The 14,896-nt window shown below is 40.2% G+C and overlaps 1 protein-coding gene across 3 annotated transcripts in view; it reads right to left on the reverse strand.

Annotated features, from left to right (window-relative positions):
* FARS2 (phenylalanyl-tRNA synthetase 2, mitochondrial) overlaps positions 1–14,896 on the reverse strand; it is a 605,344-nt gene that overhangs the window by 436,506 nt on the left and 153,942 nt on the right. For all 3 annotated transcript variants that reach the window (XM_075554131.1, XM_075554130.1, XM_075554129.1), the window contains one exon: positions 13,185–13,344. In XM_075554131.1, the coding sequence (XP_075410246.1) occupies positions 13,185–13,344 (160 nt within the window). The remainder of the gene's footprint in view (positions 1–13,184; positions 13,345–14,896) is intronic.

A 14,896-nucleotide genomic window follows, 5' to 3' on the forward strand; every position in this document is an offset into this window, starting at 1 on the left:
GTTTAACTTCCTTTTATCAACCAAAAGTTAAATTCTACACCACTGGATAAATTAATGGATAATCAATAGATAATCTATAGAATTACCTTATGCTCTAGGGGGGTGAATGATAATGCTCTCTGTCATCTAATGAAAGTGAGACCTCTAAAGTGAACCAGAGACACGTATAAGCCACAGATATGTGGATGGATTGGGGGATCACACTTCATCTTAGCCATAATCTAAAAACAGTTAGCTCTCAGCACATAGCCCTGCTCAATGCTCACTCTCATGAAGAAATCACAGAAGATGTGGGTGCTATAGCAAAGTCAGGTGCCAACTAAGCTCCCATGGGAGAAGCACACCAGCCTGTGTGATTCTAGGATGATAAATAATAAAATCTAAATCCAAAGGATTGGAATAGTATCAAAGGAGGGAATCGTTTCACTGCTTAAAAAACTGTGAACGCTGGATTTTCAGAAGGGAGTGGATGACAGACAGTAGAAACCCAAATTCCATCTCTGATGAACCCCTTCTGGCCATAGTTGAGGTATATGAATAGCTTTGTATTCCTAGGATCCAGTGGAAGCTTTACTAAGAATAGCAGCACACATTTCTTCTGTTTATAATGCTTGCTCAGCCCATCCTACCCCCCCTCCAATTATGTGATGTCAGTTCACCAAAGCTGATGCCCAGCCCATTGGAGTTATATGCACCAACCAGAAAGATGTGCAGGATTCATCATGTCTACCAAATTTATACATGCCCCCTAAATAGAAATACTCTGGAATTTTCCTTTGTTGGCCATATCTCTTGTTTCTCACCCCTGCTCCCTACCTGAAATACCAGCAGCTCTCTCTCTCTTTCCACTATTCCTTTTTCTGCTGGTTCCCCAGCAGAAGCAGGGGCTATAGCACCACAGCCTTTTAACTCTTGCCTCACCAGACTCTGATGTAGTTTGTTAGTGGGTATGTATTAAACCTAATTTTCTCTTCCTTTAGGTAATAGCGGCTCCTGTGGTCTCTATACTTTTAAAGCTAGTTCATGATCTGGTTTTAGATAAAGGGCCAGCTCTAACCTTTCTTTATCTGGCTATCCTAAACCCCCTTTAACTCATCTCTTTTGATTTCCTGTTCCCTACAAACCTCACCCTCTTCAATAAATTTATTAATTAAAGGTCTTGCTCTGCTTCTTATCTCTGAAAGCCCTTACAGTTTTCAGACAAGAGAATCATAAACTCAATTATGAGAGGTGTTTCACTGTTCCTCTATTTTACCAAGTATGATGTCCTTTTCAAGGGAATGTCCTCTCCTGATAGTATGTCCAAAGCATCTGAAACTAAGTCGTCTGAGGAGCATTCTGGCTGGACTTCTTCCATGACAGATTTGTTTGTTCTTCTGGCAGCCCACAGAATTTTCAGTATTCTTTCCATGCGCCTTAATTCAAATGTATAAATTTTTCTTCAGTCTTTTTTATTCAAAGCCCAACTTGCACATGCAAATGAGGTGATTGAAAATACCATGGCTGGGATATATTATCCCTAAAAATTTTTCCATTGTACCCAAAAGCCCAACCATCTCATTTTTCATAAACTCCCTGCCATCGAGTCAATGCTGACTCATAGCGACTCTCTGGGGCAGGGTAGAACCACCCCATGAGCTTCCGAAACTATGATACTATTAACACCCCTTCTATGACACTATCCCAAACCCTTCAACATCTTTTTCTAGATCAGGGAACTTGTCCACTCTTCCCTACCCAGTTGCCATAGAATCAGAGGTTTTGTTGTTGTTGTTGCTATTATTCTTTGTTTGTTTTAGGTTCCTCAGAAGTAATCTGATTCAACTAAACCATTGCCACCTTAAGTTTTCTTCCAAGAGGTTTCCTTGCCTAAATTCCTTAGGCTGGAAAGATCAACTGGAATACATATTTTTTTCCATTCACCAGACACCTGAGGAAAAGCTGACCTTAGGTCTCTCTACAAGCTTTTCCTAAGGTGATGCCCTCTTTCCATTGAGCATCTCTATTAGGTAAGATGTTAGACACTTCATTGTCTCACCAGTTCATAGCCTCAGAAATGTGGGACACATTGATCGTGTCCAGAGAGAGAAGCCTAGCGTGGACTATAACAATGTGCAATGTGCAGGAACAAGAGCTGACTCTTCAAAAACTGTTTGACTGGAGAGGTGCCAGTCTGACCCACCCAAATGAAGGCAAATCAAGAGGGGAGCACAACAGACCAGTGATGGGAAGGAACCCACAAAGCGCCCGCAGAATCTCAATCAGTCTTCTGACTTGGGTAGCAGCACTTAGCGCCCCATCTGAACTGCTGGAGGATTACTCAGAAGGGGTCATACTGAAAGTCTAAAGGCATAACTGGGGGTGGGGGTATAAGACCGCTCCATTCCTGACGGCAGGAATAGCAATGGGGACTTTTAGCATGCTCACATTTGGGTCACGAATGCTGAAGACTAAAAGGGTGTATGTATTGTTAGGTAGTGGAGACTGGACTAATGGTTTATAACATGTCATGCTTTCAGAGTAACAGAAATATATTCATGTACTCTATGTCTGGATCCCTTTTAGACTTGTGAATATATGCATGCTTTTTTGGGGGGTGCTTATCTATACAATATAGGCAGGATAGGCAAACTTATGGAGATACCAAGTGGACCAGGGTTCTTGGAGGCACATGGGAGGGAAGGAGGCAGGGAGGAGGTGAGTGGTGAGGCAATAATGATGGGCACAGGGGAACAATAAGGGTTTTTAAATGGATGGTAAGGAGGGTATAATTTTTCTGGTCACGTTAGATCAATGAAGTTGTATCTAACAGAAATAACTAAGAATGATGGGTAAACATGATATGAGGACAGCAGGAAAATAGAAAAAGAGGAAAGAAGAAAAGAATATATATGTAAATATATAAATATATGTGCATTTGTCTATGTATGTATATATGCAAATGGAACAAGGAAACAGATGGACTTTGAGGCTCTATTTAAATGGTTTGTTCTAATAATGTAGCATTGTATGATAATCACCTTCCTGACACAATCACTGAAGACAAAATTGGTGCATAAGCAAATGTGGTTAAGAAAGCTGATGGTACCTGGCTATTAAAAGATATAGCCATCTGGGTCTTAAAGGCTTGTAGTTAAGCAAGTAGTCATCTAGCAGGGAAGCAACAAAGCCCACATGGAAGAAGCACACTAGCCATGATGTATCAATGGGAAAAGTTATCAGAAGTTTAAAAACAAGCAACCAAATCAGTGTGAATGTAGTAGAAACCCAAAACCCACCTATAACTGGACAGTCCCTCTTAGAAGGGCCACACCGAAGGGATGACAAGTCCAGAGTGTGCTATAGCACTGATGAATCATGTAATGATCTTCTAGTTCTTTAATATTTCCTCCTTTTACTAATATCATTTGTATTTGCTCAACCTCATTAGTCATGCTAGATTTACATAGGTTCATTTGTATATTTAAGATCGTTCATTACCACAGCTTTTCCCCAGATCCTGGATGCTTCTTCCCCCCAGCTACCATGATCCGAATTCTACCTTGCAGGGCTGGATAGGGCAGAGGTTGTACACTTGGTGCATATGGGAGCTGGAGGCACAGGGAATCCAGGGTGGACGATACCTTCAGGACCAGGGGTGTGAGGGGCGATGCTGGGAGAGTGGAGGGTGAGTGGGTTGGAAAGGGGGAACTGATTACAAGGATCCACATGTGACCTCCTCCCTGGGAGAGGGACGGCAGAGAAGGGGGGGAAGGGAGACTCCAGATAGGGCAAGATATGACAAAACAACGATGTATAAATTACCAAGGGCACATGAGGGAGGGGGAGCGGGGAGGGAGGGGGAAAAAAGAGGACCTGATGCAAAGGGCTTAAGTGGAGAGCAAATGCTTTGAGAATGATTGGGGCAGGGAAAGTATGGATGTGCTTTATACAATTGATGTATGTATATGTATGGATTGTGATAAGAGTTGTATGAGTCCCTAATAAAATGTAAAAAAAGAAAAGAGGAGAAAAAATGATTAGGGCAAAGAATGTACAGATGTGCTTTATACAATTGATGTATGTATATGTAATGGACTGTGATAAGAGTTGAATGAGCCTCTAATAAAATGTTAAAAAAAAAAAAAGATCATTCATTACATGAGAGCCAAGATAGATAACCCCACAGAAAAAGTAACAGGAGTAATGGTTCCCTTAGAGTAAGGGACAATGTGGGGGCCAGAAGAGGGAGCTAACAGCACTTATGACTGTATAACTCCACTCAGTGGGAACAAGCAACCGAACTGTATGTGAATGAATATATTGGATGTGTAAGATAGGGGAAAATAATAATAAGGGTTCCTGAAGGGGATGGTGGGGGATACAGGAAAGCAGAAACTACGGAGTTCAAGAAGAAAGAAAATGTTTTTAAATTGATTGTCCTGGCAGTTGTACAACACTGCTTGATGCGATTGGATTATGGAATGTTAGGATATGTTAAGAGCTGCTCCTAATGACTAAAAAACAAAACAAAACTGTTACACTTCAGTTCTGCATCATATTTTCACAAATTCTTGTGAAAAAACCACTCTCTCTAAATCAGACAACAGAAAACAAAAGAGCATTGATTGAATTTTTGCTAAGTAAAGCAACCTGTTTAAAATATTTAAAAATTGAATGCTTTTTAAAAAGTAGAGCTTATCATTAAAATACTGTTTTTTTTAATTCTTGATCTCTTAAACTTCATTTTTTACTAAATAGGGCACAAGACAGATATGAAAAAATAGGATACTCATGACTACTCCAAGTGAGCACACTGTTGATAAAGACATTGTTCATAACAAAATGATAGCCCTAGAATTTTGTACTTGGGTGGGACTTGGATACACCATCAGGAAAGACTAATGAGAAAATGACATTATTTTTGATAAAGGTGAGAGGGTGAATGAAAACAAGGGAAACCCTCAATGGGAACCCCCCCACCCCCAGAAAAAAATGTACTTCAGAGGCCAGCACTAAAGCTACAGATCAAGGAGAGGGGCACGTCTGATCAGAGCACACACGAGCAAATGAAGAGGGAAGGAGAGAGAGGGGGCCACATCCTGGCCCACCAAGCCCTGAGGACAAAATTCCTGCTCAGTGTAGACAATGCACAGAGAGGACCAGAGGGCCAGCCCCACCATGAGCCACAGACGTGATGTGATGTCCCTGATTGACCTATACCACTGTTGGGGATAAGACTGGAGGGACAGTGAGGGAATTGTAGCCAATCTGATCCTAGCACACTGGGACAAAACATTTAGGGCATAAAGTCCACAGGGAATACCAAAAATAGACTTTGGGTCCAGAGAGAGGCACCCCATCACTCAATTGGAAAACACTCCAGGTCAATAAACAGCCTTGGAACTATTTATAGGCCTTTCTTTTCTTTTCTTTTCTTTTTTGTTTCTTTGTTTCTTTTGTTTTTTGTTACATTTTATTAGGGGCTCATACAACTCTTACCACAATCCATACATATACATCCATCAATTGTATAAAGCACATCCGTACCTTTGTGCTAATAAGCTTGCATTCTGTGACGTTCAGCTTCCTGACATGAACGCTGAAGACAAAGTGGGTGCATAACCAAATGTGATGAAGAAAGCTGATGGAGCCCGGCTATCAAAAGATATAGCGTCTGAGGCCTTAAAGGCTTAAAGATAAATAAGCGGCCATCTAGCTGAGAAGCAACAAAGCACACATGGAAGAAGCACAGCCTGTGTGATCATGAGGTGTCAATGGGATCAGGTATCAGGCATCAAAGAACAAAATATCATATCATTGTGAATGAGGAAGAGTGCCAAGTGGGGACCCAAATCCCATCTGTAGGCAACTGGACACCCTCTTACGAAGGGTATGGATTGTGATAAGAGCTGTAAGAGCACCCAAAATGGTTTCAAAAACAAAAAACCCTCAATGAAATGGATTGGCACAATAGCTACACACAGAAAACACATCAAAGATGATGAAGATCGTATATAATCAGGTATAAACATTCTCCTTTATCATTCATTTGGAGGCCATGTGTTGGCGATAACTTGAATGCAACTAACTAGAGCAAATTTGTTAGGGACTATAGAAGCAGATATTGAAATTCAATTTGGTAAGCAAATCAACATCAATATAAAGAGAGTAGAAACTGGACGATGTAAACCTGACCGTCTTGGCTGACCTCGAGGACGCTGAGCTTATCCAACCATCAGAATCACCCCATGGTGGGCCTAATTAGTGGGCTATTATATCTCTGTCATAACCAGTCTTTGGATATAGACTAACCTGAGAAGAGCATCTCCCTGGGCAAGAAAGCACACACTTGCTGTTGAGGTTGTTTCAAAGGAGCTGATGGCTGGAGGCCATCTACATAATACACTCCCAACAGCTAGGGTCCTTGGCATCAGAAGGTGACTCATGGTGACCTCCTCAGTCTTTTTTTCCTTTGAAATAAAGAACAGGGGGAGGAGCATGATTTTAAGGTGACAAACTTCCTCAGTAGTTTAGGATCATATTACAACTTACGTACAGATAAATTAATTTAAACTTGTCAAGAGGCTAATCTTGATCAAAGGGAAATACTAGAGTTTACCAGGAAGACTATGAAGTGAACCAACAAGGGACTGGAAAGCTCAGGGGATAAAAGGAGAACTTAAAATGTTAGAACTTCTAAATCTTCACTTGAATTTCTCTTAATGAAATGATCAGTCAAGAATGATACAACATCTACAGAAAACAATTTAGAAATGTTTAAAATAACAACACATTCCATGAGCATAATAAGTATCCAAAGAGCTGTTTGTTTCTAACAGTAGAGGGAACAATTAGCCTTAGGATGCTAGAACGATTGACATGTTAGCTAACATACTGAACAAACTTTGGGGATAGAAAGAAAAAAATAAAACCAAAGCAGATATAATAAAATATTGCCACAAGGAAATAGTTTGATCTCATTTTTAATTATGCGTTTCCAGAACAGCATCTAATAAGAAAAAAAGTCAAAAGCTTAGACCAAATCAATATAAAAAGAATTGTTGAATATTTCCAAGGACTGTTGAAACTAATTCAATTCATTAATTATGAAAATTTTAATTTATTATCCAAACTACAATTAAATGTGATGTAGCAAAGTGGGACATTACCATCAGGCAGCTCTAGGGAGTTAGAGAAAGGGAAGAAGGAAGAAAGTGAAGTGAATGGGACAGAAAGGCTCTTTATGGACAGTCTTGTTTTTGTCCTTAACAAAATAACTAAATAAGTATACTGTGACCTTATTTCTATCAGTTTTATCACACTGTGATGTTGCTGTGATGCCAGAAGCTATGCCACCAGTATTTCAAGTGACAGTAGGATTACCCAGGGTGAACAGGTTTCAACAGTATTTCTGAAATAAGATTAGGAAGAAAGGCCTGGTAATCTACGTATTTTCATACAGTATACATTATACTGTTTTGTAATAACCAAGAATGTGTTGCCTAACCCCCACTCTATGCTACATTCTTTAGAGAAGCAAAGCCAGTGACATATAAGCACAAGAAAGAAATTTCTATCAAGAAAGAGGGGCTTACACAGTTGCAAAAGCAAGCAAGCTCAGGCCAGCTCAGGTCCATGAACTGGTGCCAACAAACAAGGAAGCAGGAAGAAGACGCAGGGAACCGAATGGGGGAGGCCAAGTGGAATTGATTCAATATGGCAGGTTGCTGACGACTACTAGGGCAAGCAGGCAATACGGACGGTACTGCTAGTCCAAGTCCCAGGAAGCCAGATGCAAGATCCAGACCAGCAGAAAGTAATAGAAGGGAGCTCTCTACAATGCCTTTTTATATATTAGATTTAGGCCATACCCCCAAGAAGACATAATCAAGCTGTGTCTTGAGTGAGGGACTGCACTCCACCTCAATCTTCCCACAACTTGCTTACCGCAATCTTACCATGGGGTTGTGTATATTATTAGGTCACATTCTGGGGGAGGCCTTATTGTCCAACTACTGTGCATCTTGGCCCAACCAAATGGACATATAGCCTAACTCTCAGAGCAGACTAAATTTTTTATATCAACATGTAAAATCGGTTACAAATTTAACTCACAGCAACCTAAAGGCAGACTAGAACTGCCCTCCAGTTTCTGAGACTGTGAAACCGTAAAGGAGCAGGCAACCTCATCTTTCTCCTATTGAGGGTTTGAACTGCCAACTTTGCAGTTAAGCACTTCAATGCTTACTTCACAGCACCACCAAGTCTCTACACACACGTGTTACTTGTATAAAAATACTGTACTTCTTTTTTTTTAAACCTATTAATCAATGTAATCAATAGACCATTTTCCAATATAATGCTAGAAGAGGAAGTGGAAGGCACTCAAAATGCAGTGACCACAATAGACCAGAATATGTTGATGGTCATGAAGATGGAGCAGATCCAGGCAATTTTTCCATCTATTGGACAGGGGTCACTATGAGTCAGCCAATGTGATAGTGACTAACAATATGGCTCTGTTTGACCTCAGATTCTAAGAAATACTGATGTTCCCCCTGCCCCTTATCCTTTAAATAAAAGCTAACTTCTAATATCGGCTCTGAAGTCAGACTGTCTGCTCTCAAAAATGTTCTTTAAATACTTACCACCTGTGTGACTTAATCTTTAATCTTCAATGTGTGACTTTATGTCTCTTTACCCTCCTCCCAAACCAAACTCACTGCCCTACAGCTGATTCAACTCAGAGTTACCTGATAAGGCAAGGCAGGGTAGAACTGCCCCTGTGGATTTCTCAGATTTGTACATCGTTACAGGTGCAGAAACCCTTCTTTCTCCCAAGGAGCAATCTGTGGGCTTGAACCATCAATATCTTGGAGTCAGCGGCCCAACACATTACACCACCAGAGCTCCTTCTGCTCCCTCCTAAATACAGGTCAAAAGGGAGAATTCTTGGAAAAGTGTTCACCACAGGGTTTGACATTGTTAACGATCAATCTCCACCATTGCCATCATAATGATTATTATTGTTATAACTAGCAATTGTTTGTCAAAGACATTTTTTTTCAGAAACAAGAAATAAAATTAAATAATGCCTCTGGAATGAATATTTGGAATGAGAAGAGAACTCTTCAGAGTCCAGAAGACCCAGCCTAGAGCCTTGAGGGAGTGTTAATACTCAGTGTGAATACTACAAAGACACAACGCACAGGCTACCTCACCCTTGTCGCTTATAAAATGGGCCTGAGTGGGGGTCATCTTCCCACCCCACTTACCGGTAGATCCGCACAGTAAGGCATTCTAGCAGATATTACAAGCAGGATAAACACCCCTATGCTAACAAAGACTTCCTTAACAAAAAACACAGGAGAACCCTATCAGAAGCAAAGACTTATGGCTATAGGAGAGATATATTGTTGTTGTTGTCAAGTGCCAGCAAGTCAGTTCCAAACAAAGCAACCCTATATCTATATAGACAACAGAACAAACCATTACCTGGACCTGTGCCAGCCCCACAGTTGTTCTTATGTTTGGACCCATTGTTGCAGCCACGGTGTCAATCCATCTTTTTCCATTGCCCTTCCACTTTACCAATCATGTAAGTGGGGCCATTTTAAGATTTTCAGTTTGGCTACTGTATGCATGGAGTTAAAAAGTATCTCTTGGTCAGAAAGAAAGACAAAAATGACAGTTTTATCCACCCCAACCCCCCACAGTATTTTAGTGCATATGAACAGCATGTATTTTCCAAGGAGATCAATTTCTGAATTTAATTCCATTCCACCATTTTGCAGAAGATGCCTCACAAACAAAGAGTAAAATTGAAGATTTGTAATAAAATCTGAAACCCCCAAATCCAGGCCTACAACACTTTTCAAAAAATGAAGTTACTGCTTTCCCAAAATAAGAGAACCTACAACTTCACCGACGTTTCACAATGGAAGGTTTTCCACTCTCAGCCAGCAGCACGGCTACCACAGCAAGCCGGCCATTGCGGGCACAGACTGCCACACGGCACTCTTCACCGCCACTGAACGGACTGGAAAGCTAGCAATGCAAATACTAAAAGTAACACAAAGGAAAAGTCCAGGATGCTAGGCAGAAAATGTATATCCTCAATTCCCTGGGAAAGTCAGGTCTCAGCTGGGCAGAGCACATGGTTTACTTTCAAAATATTTGCTGGTGTTGGGGCCACTGTCATCACACACAGGGATGCAGTGCCAATGTCTGGTACAGATGCTTCATTTCACTGCACACAATGAGGGCAAATCAACCTTGGATATTGTGCTTTGATTGCGTCCTATTTCTTCACACTTGCCCCATTTTTACTGTTTTTGATGCCCCTTGCCTTCCTTATTCTTCCATTTATGTCAGACGGACACATTTATGCACATTGTCTATTTAGAAGATGCCTTTCACATATGGTATGCTACTTTATTTTCATGTGAAGTAGGCAGTACCATCTCAATGACATTAATAGTAGGAGTTGCAGACCTAGAAGTGCCAGGTCTGGTTTTTCTGGACTTAAAATAATTTAAATTTAATCTTCATGATTTCATAATACTAACTTTTAGTAGTCAACAGAGTTTGGGGTTATCTTTTCTCCTTTCTCTTCTTCTATTCTTCATTCCTTAATGATATTATCGTTATGCTTCGCTCAGTGACTAGTATCTATGCTATTTTTCATTCCGATCTTTCTACCTTCCCTTTCTTGGTCATGTGGATTTCCTTCTTTTTTTAATTATCGTAAATACAATGTTGCTTCAAAACCTCATAGAAAACTGGAACTAAATGATAATGGAATAAAGGAATTTCTCTCAACTGTTCAAAATATATACATATAATTCAAAAAGTTCAGTGAAATTCCAATATTTCATTATCTCTTATTTATGTATACATGTATACATGTATGTATGTATATATAAGCCAAATACTGAAATCTAAAGTAAGGTTTGCAATTCAATATAAGGAAAACAAAACTCCTCACAATTAGACCAATAAACAATATCATAAGAAAAGGTGGAAATTTTGTAGAATTTCATAATGCTTGGACCTACAATCAATGCTCATTGAAGCAGCTGTCAAAAGTCAAATGGCATACTCCACAGGGCAAATTTGCTGCATGTGACCTCTTTAAAGTATTGAAAAGCAAGGATGTCACTTTGACTCAAGCCATGATATCTTAAATCCCTGTAAACAACATATGTGAGGGTTGGACAGTGACTAAAGAGGACTAAAAACATTGATGCCCCTGAATTGTGACACTGGTGGAGAAGACTGACAGCGCTTTGGACTGTCAAAAGAACAAACAAAAAGGTCTTGGATGTACACCCAGAATGTTCTCACAGGATGAAAAGATTTACTTTGGACACATTATCAGAGACTAGTCCTTGGTAAAATAAAGGGGGGTGGGGGGTGACTGTGGAAGGTCTTCAAGGAGATGGACTGACACAGTGGCTGCAACAATGGACTCAAACATAACAAATTGTGAGGACGGCACAGGGTTGGGTAGGGTTTCCTTCTAGTGTACAGACAGCACCGAATAAATACCAATATAATTGCTAACCCAATCAGGTTGAGCTGTGCACATCAGTTCGGTGACACTGATTATATTCCTCATTCGATGCAACCAAAACTACCAACCTTTTCCAAAGCATTTCACAACCATTAACAGAAACACAGTGTTTCCTGAGCAGTAGCTTTCCCTTTCCTCTTTCCCCTTCCCTCCTCGCCTGGTAAGCACTCATAAACGTTGGCCATTATACAGGTCCTAATTTCATGCAAGTACAACCAAACTATGTTCACCTCATGGTGACTTACTCATTTAATTCCGCATAATGCCATCAAGGTTCATCCATGCTGTAGTATCAGGAGTACATTTCATTTGAGGGCTAAGCAATACTCTATTGTACGAGCGACCACACTTTATTCATCCATCCACCTGTTGATAGACACTTTGTCTCTGTACACCAGTGTCCTGCTGTACAGGTTACACTGAACACTGGTGTGCAGGTTGCTGTTTGCATTCCTACTTTCAAATGTTTTGTGTATAAACTGGAATTGGGATTGCTGGGCCATCTCTAGTTCTAGGTTTCACTGGTTGAAGAATTGCCAAACTGCTTCTTTCACAGCTATACCACTTTGCAGTCATATCAGCAAAAAAAAAAAAGGTAAAGACTCCAATTTCTTCACAACCTCACAGAAAACGGTTACTTTCTTTTTTGTCTTTTTGCTCACAGCCATTCTAGTCGGCATGAGGTAACATTCTCATATCTGGTTTTGATTTGCACCTTTCTAGTAACTAAAGAGATCTGGTAGCACAATGTGTTAGGCAATAGGCGACTAATTTCAAAAATGGTGATTCACACAGCAGCTGCTTCACAGAAGAAAGATATACCTGTCTGTGCCCAGACAGATGATCTGATGCGGAAACCCTATGGGGCAGCTCTACTCTGTCCTACAGCACTGCTGTGAGAGAGAATAGACACGATGGCAGTTAGTCTGGAATGGGTTGCTGTTTTGTTTTTTTTTAAGACATCTTATGTAGCATATTTGCCCAATACAAGAGGGTGCTTGATTTCTTTTTTATGATTTTCAGTTCTTTTTTTATCGTTTTATTAGGGGCTCATACAACTCTTATCACAATCCATACATACATCAATTGTGTAAAGCAATTAAAACCCTCTGGAATGGGTTTTAATGAGGCACAACATTGAATAGCTTTACTTGTACTTGTTGGCCATTTGGAATACATTACCAAGTGACTCTTCAGGGCAAAGTAGGGCTGTCCCATAAGGTTTCCAAGGTTGTAATCTTTACAGAAACAATGCCAATATGTAACATCTATCACTAGATCCATTCCCATGAAAAAGAATTTCAATCAATCAACTGTCTGGTGTATAATCCAATAACACTATTCAGTCCTTACAATTTCTCCCATTGAGGATAATAATGCTAATCTATTATCATTCTTATGGAATTACATCATTTTTTTCTTTCTCTAGCTAACTTCATTTTCTCATTCTCTTATTCTCCAAAGGAAATAAAGCAAGAAGTTCATAAGTCCTATATCACTAAGAACTATGAGCCAATTAACTAAAATTTAAAATCCCAAATTTATACACCAGCAGCCTCAATGATTTCAGTAAATGGCAACTGTAGACCTTTAAAGCCCCCAAATACAAAGACATTTAGATAGTTACCATCTCCAAAAAGATGTGTCATAAGTTTTGTGAGTGACTGCTTCAGGTCAAACTCTACCAGCTTCACGGCCTCCATGGTGTGTGTCTCTTGTTTGTGGGCACAGCGAGAACCTTCTTCAAAGAGCGACAGGCTTTCTCCACCCTTTGTGTCAGCAAACAACTGGGAACCAAGAGGAATCACATGAATAAGTAAAAACACTTTTCAGGACAGTCTAAAACAAAGGATGAAGAAATTATGCCAAGTACACAGTAGCTGGGTTTTTTTTCTTCATGTAGGCTTATTGGCACATGCTTCACTATCATCCAATTTAATTTTTCAATCATGTTGTGAACATTTGTGCCATCATCACCACCATCAATTTTAGAACATGTTCCTCTTCTACTCATTGTTTTTGGCTCCCCATTTCCTCTCATCCTCCACTGCCATGTCCTTTGGTAATTATTAATAAAGCTGCTGTTTTTACTAATGATTCTGGATTTCTTATGCAGAAAATCATATAAAATACAAACAGGAAACAAACAAACAAAAACACCCAAAAGAAAACCACTAACAATGACTAGACAGAACAATGAAACATTTCGATTCAAAAGAAAGCCCACATGGAAGAAGCACACCAGGCTGTCGGACTACTACAAGGAGTAGAAGTAACCAGTTATCAAACATCAAAGAACTAAAAATCATATCAATGGGTGCCCATCTCCCTGATACGATCAATGAAGACAAACGTGTGCATAAGCAAATGTAGTGAAGAAAGCTGATGGTGCCCGGCTATCAAAAGATCTGGGGTCTTAAAGGCTCGAAGATAAACAAGTGGCCATGTAGTTCAGAAGCAACAAAGCCCACATGGAAGAAACACATCAGCCTGTGTGACCATGAGCTGTTGAAGGGATCAGGTATCAAGCATCAAGGAACTAAAAAGCATATCATTGTAAATGTGGGTGAGTGCAGAGTGGAGACTCAAAGCCCATTGGTAGTTAACCAGACACCACTTTACTGAAGGGTTGTGGGGAGCAGATGAGCCAGTCAAGGTGCAGGGTAGAAACGATGAAACATGTAACTTTCCTCTACTTCTTAAATGCTTCCTCACCGCCCCCCACCCCAGCTATCATAATCCCAATTCTACCTTACAAATCTGGCTAGACCAGAAGATGTACACAGGTACAGATAGCAACTGGAAACACAGGGAATCCAGGACAGATGACCCCTTCAGGACCAGTTGTGAGAGTGGCGATGCCTAGAGGGTGTAGGGAATGTGGGGTAGAAAGGGGGAACTGATTACAAGATTTTACGTATAGCCTCCTCCCTGGGTGATGGACAGCAGAGAAGAAGGCGGGGGGAGACGTCGAACAATGTAACATATCACAAAATAATAATAATCTATGAATGATGAAGGGTTCATGAGGTAGGGGTGAGTGGGGAGGGAGGGGGGAAATGAGCAGCAGATATTAAGGGCTCAAGTAGAAGGCAAATGTTTTGAAAATGATGATGGCAACGAATAAACATATGTTCTTGATACAATGGATGTATGTATGGATTGTGATAAGAACTGTACAAGCCCCCAATAAAATTATTTTTTTTAAAGAAAGCAGAAAATATTAAAAACTAAAACAACTTTTAAATGGGTCAACAGGGAGATCAAATGAGAAGATATCTCATTTTAACCTAACTACATCTACCACAATTGACTTTACACTGCTTTTTCTCCAATAGC

This window comes from Tenrec ecaudatus, chromosome 7 (assembly GCF_050624435.1).
Source record: "Tenrec ecaudatus isolate mTenEca1 chromosome 7, mTenEca1.hap1, whole genome shotgun sequence".
In the NCBI taxonomy this organism is placed as follows: Eukaryota; Metazoa; Chordata; class Mammalia; order Afrosoricida; family Tenrecidae; genus Tenrec; species Tenrec ecaudatus.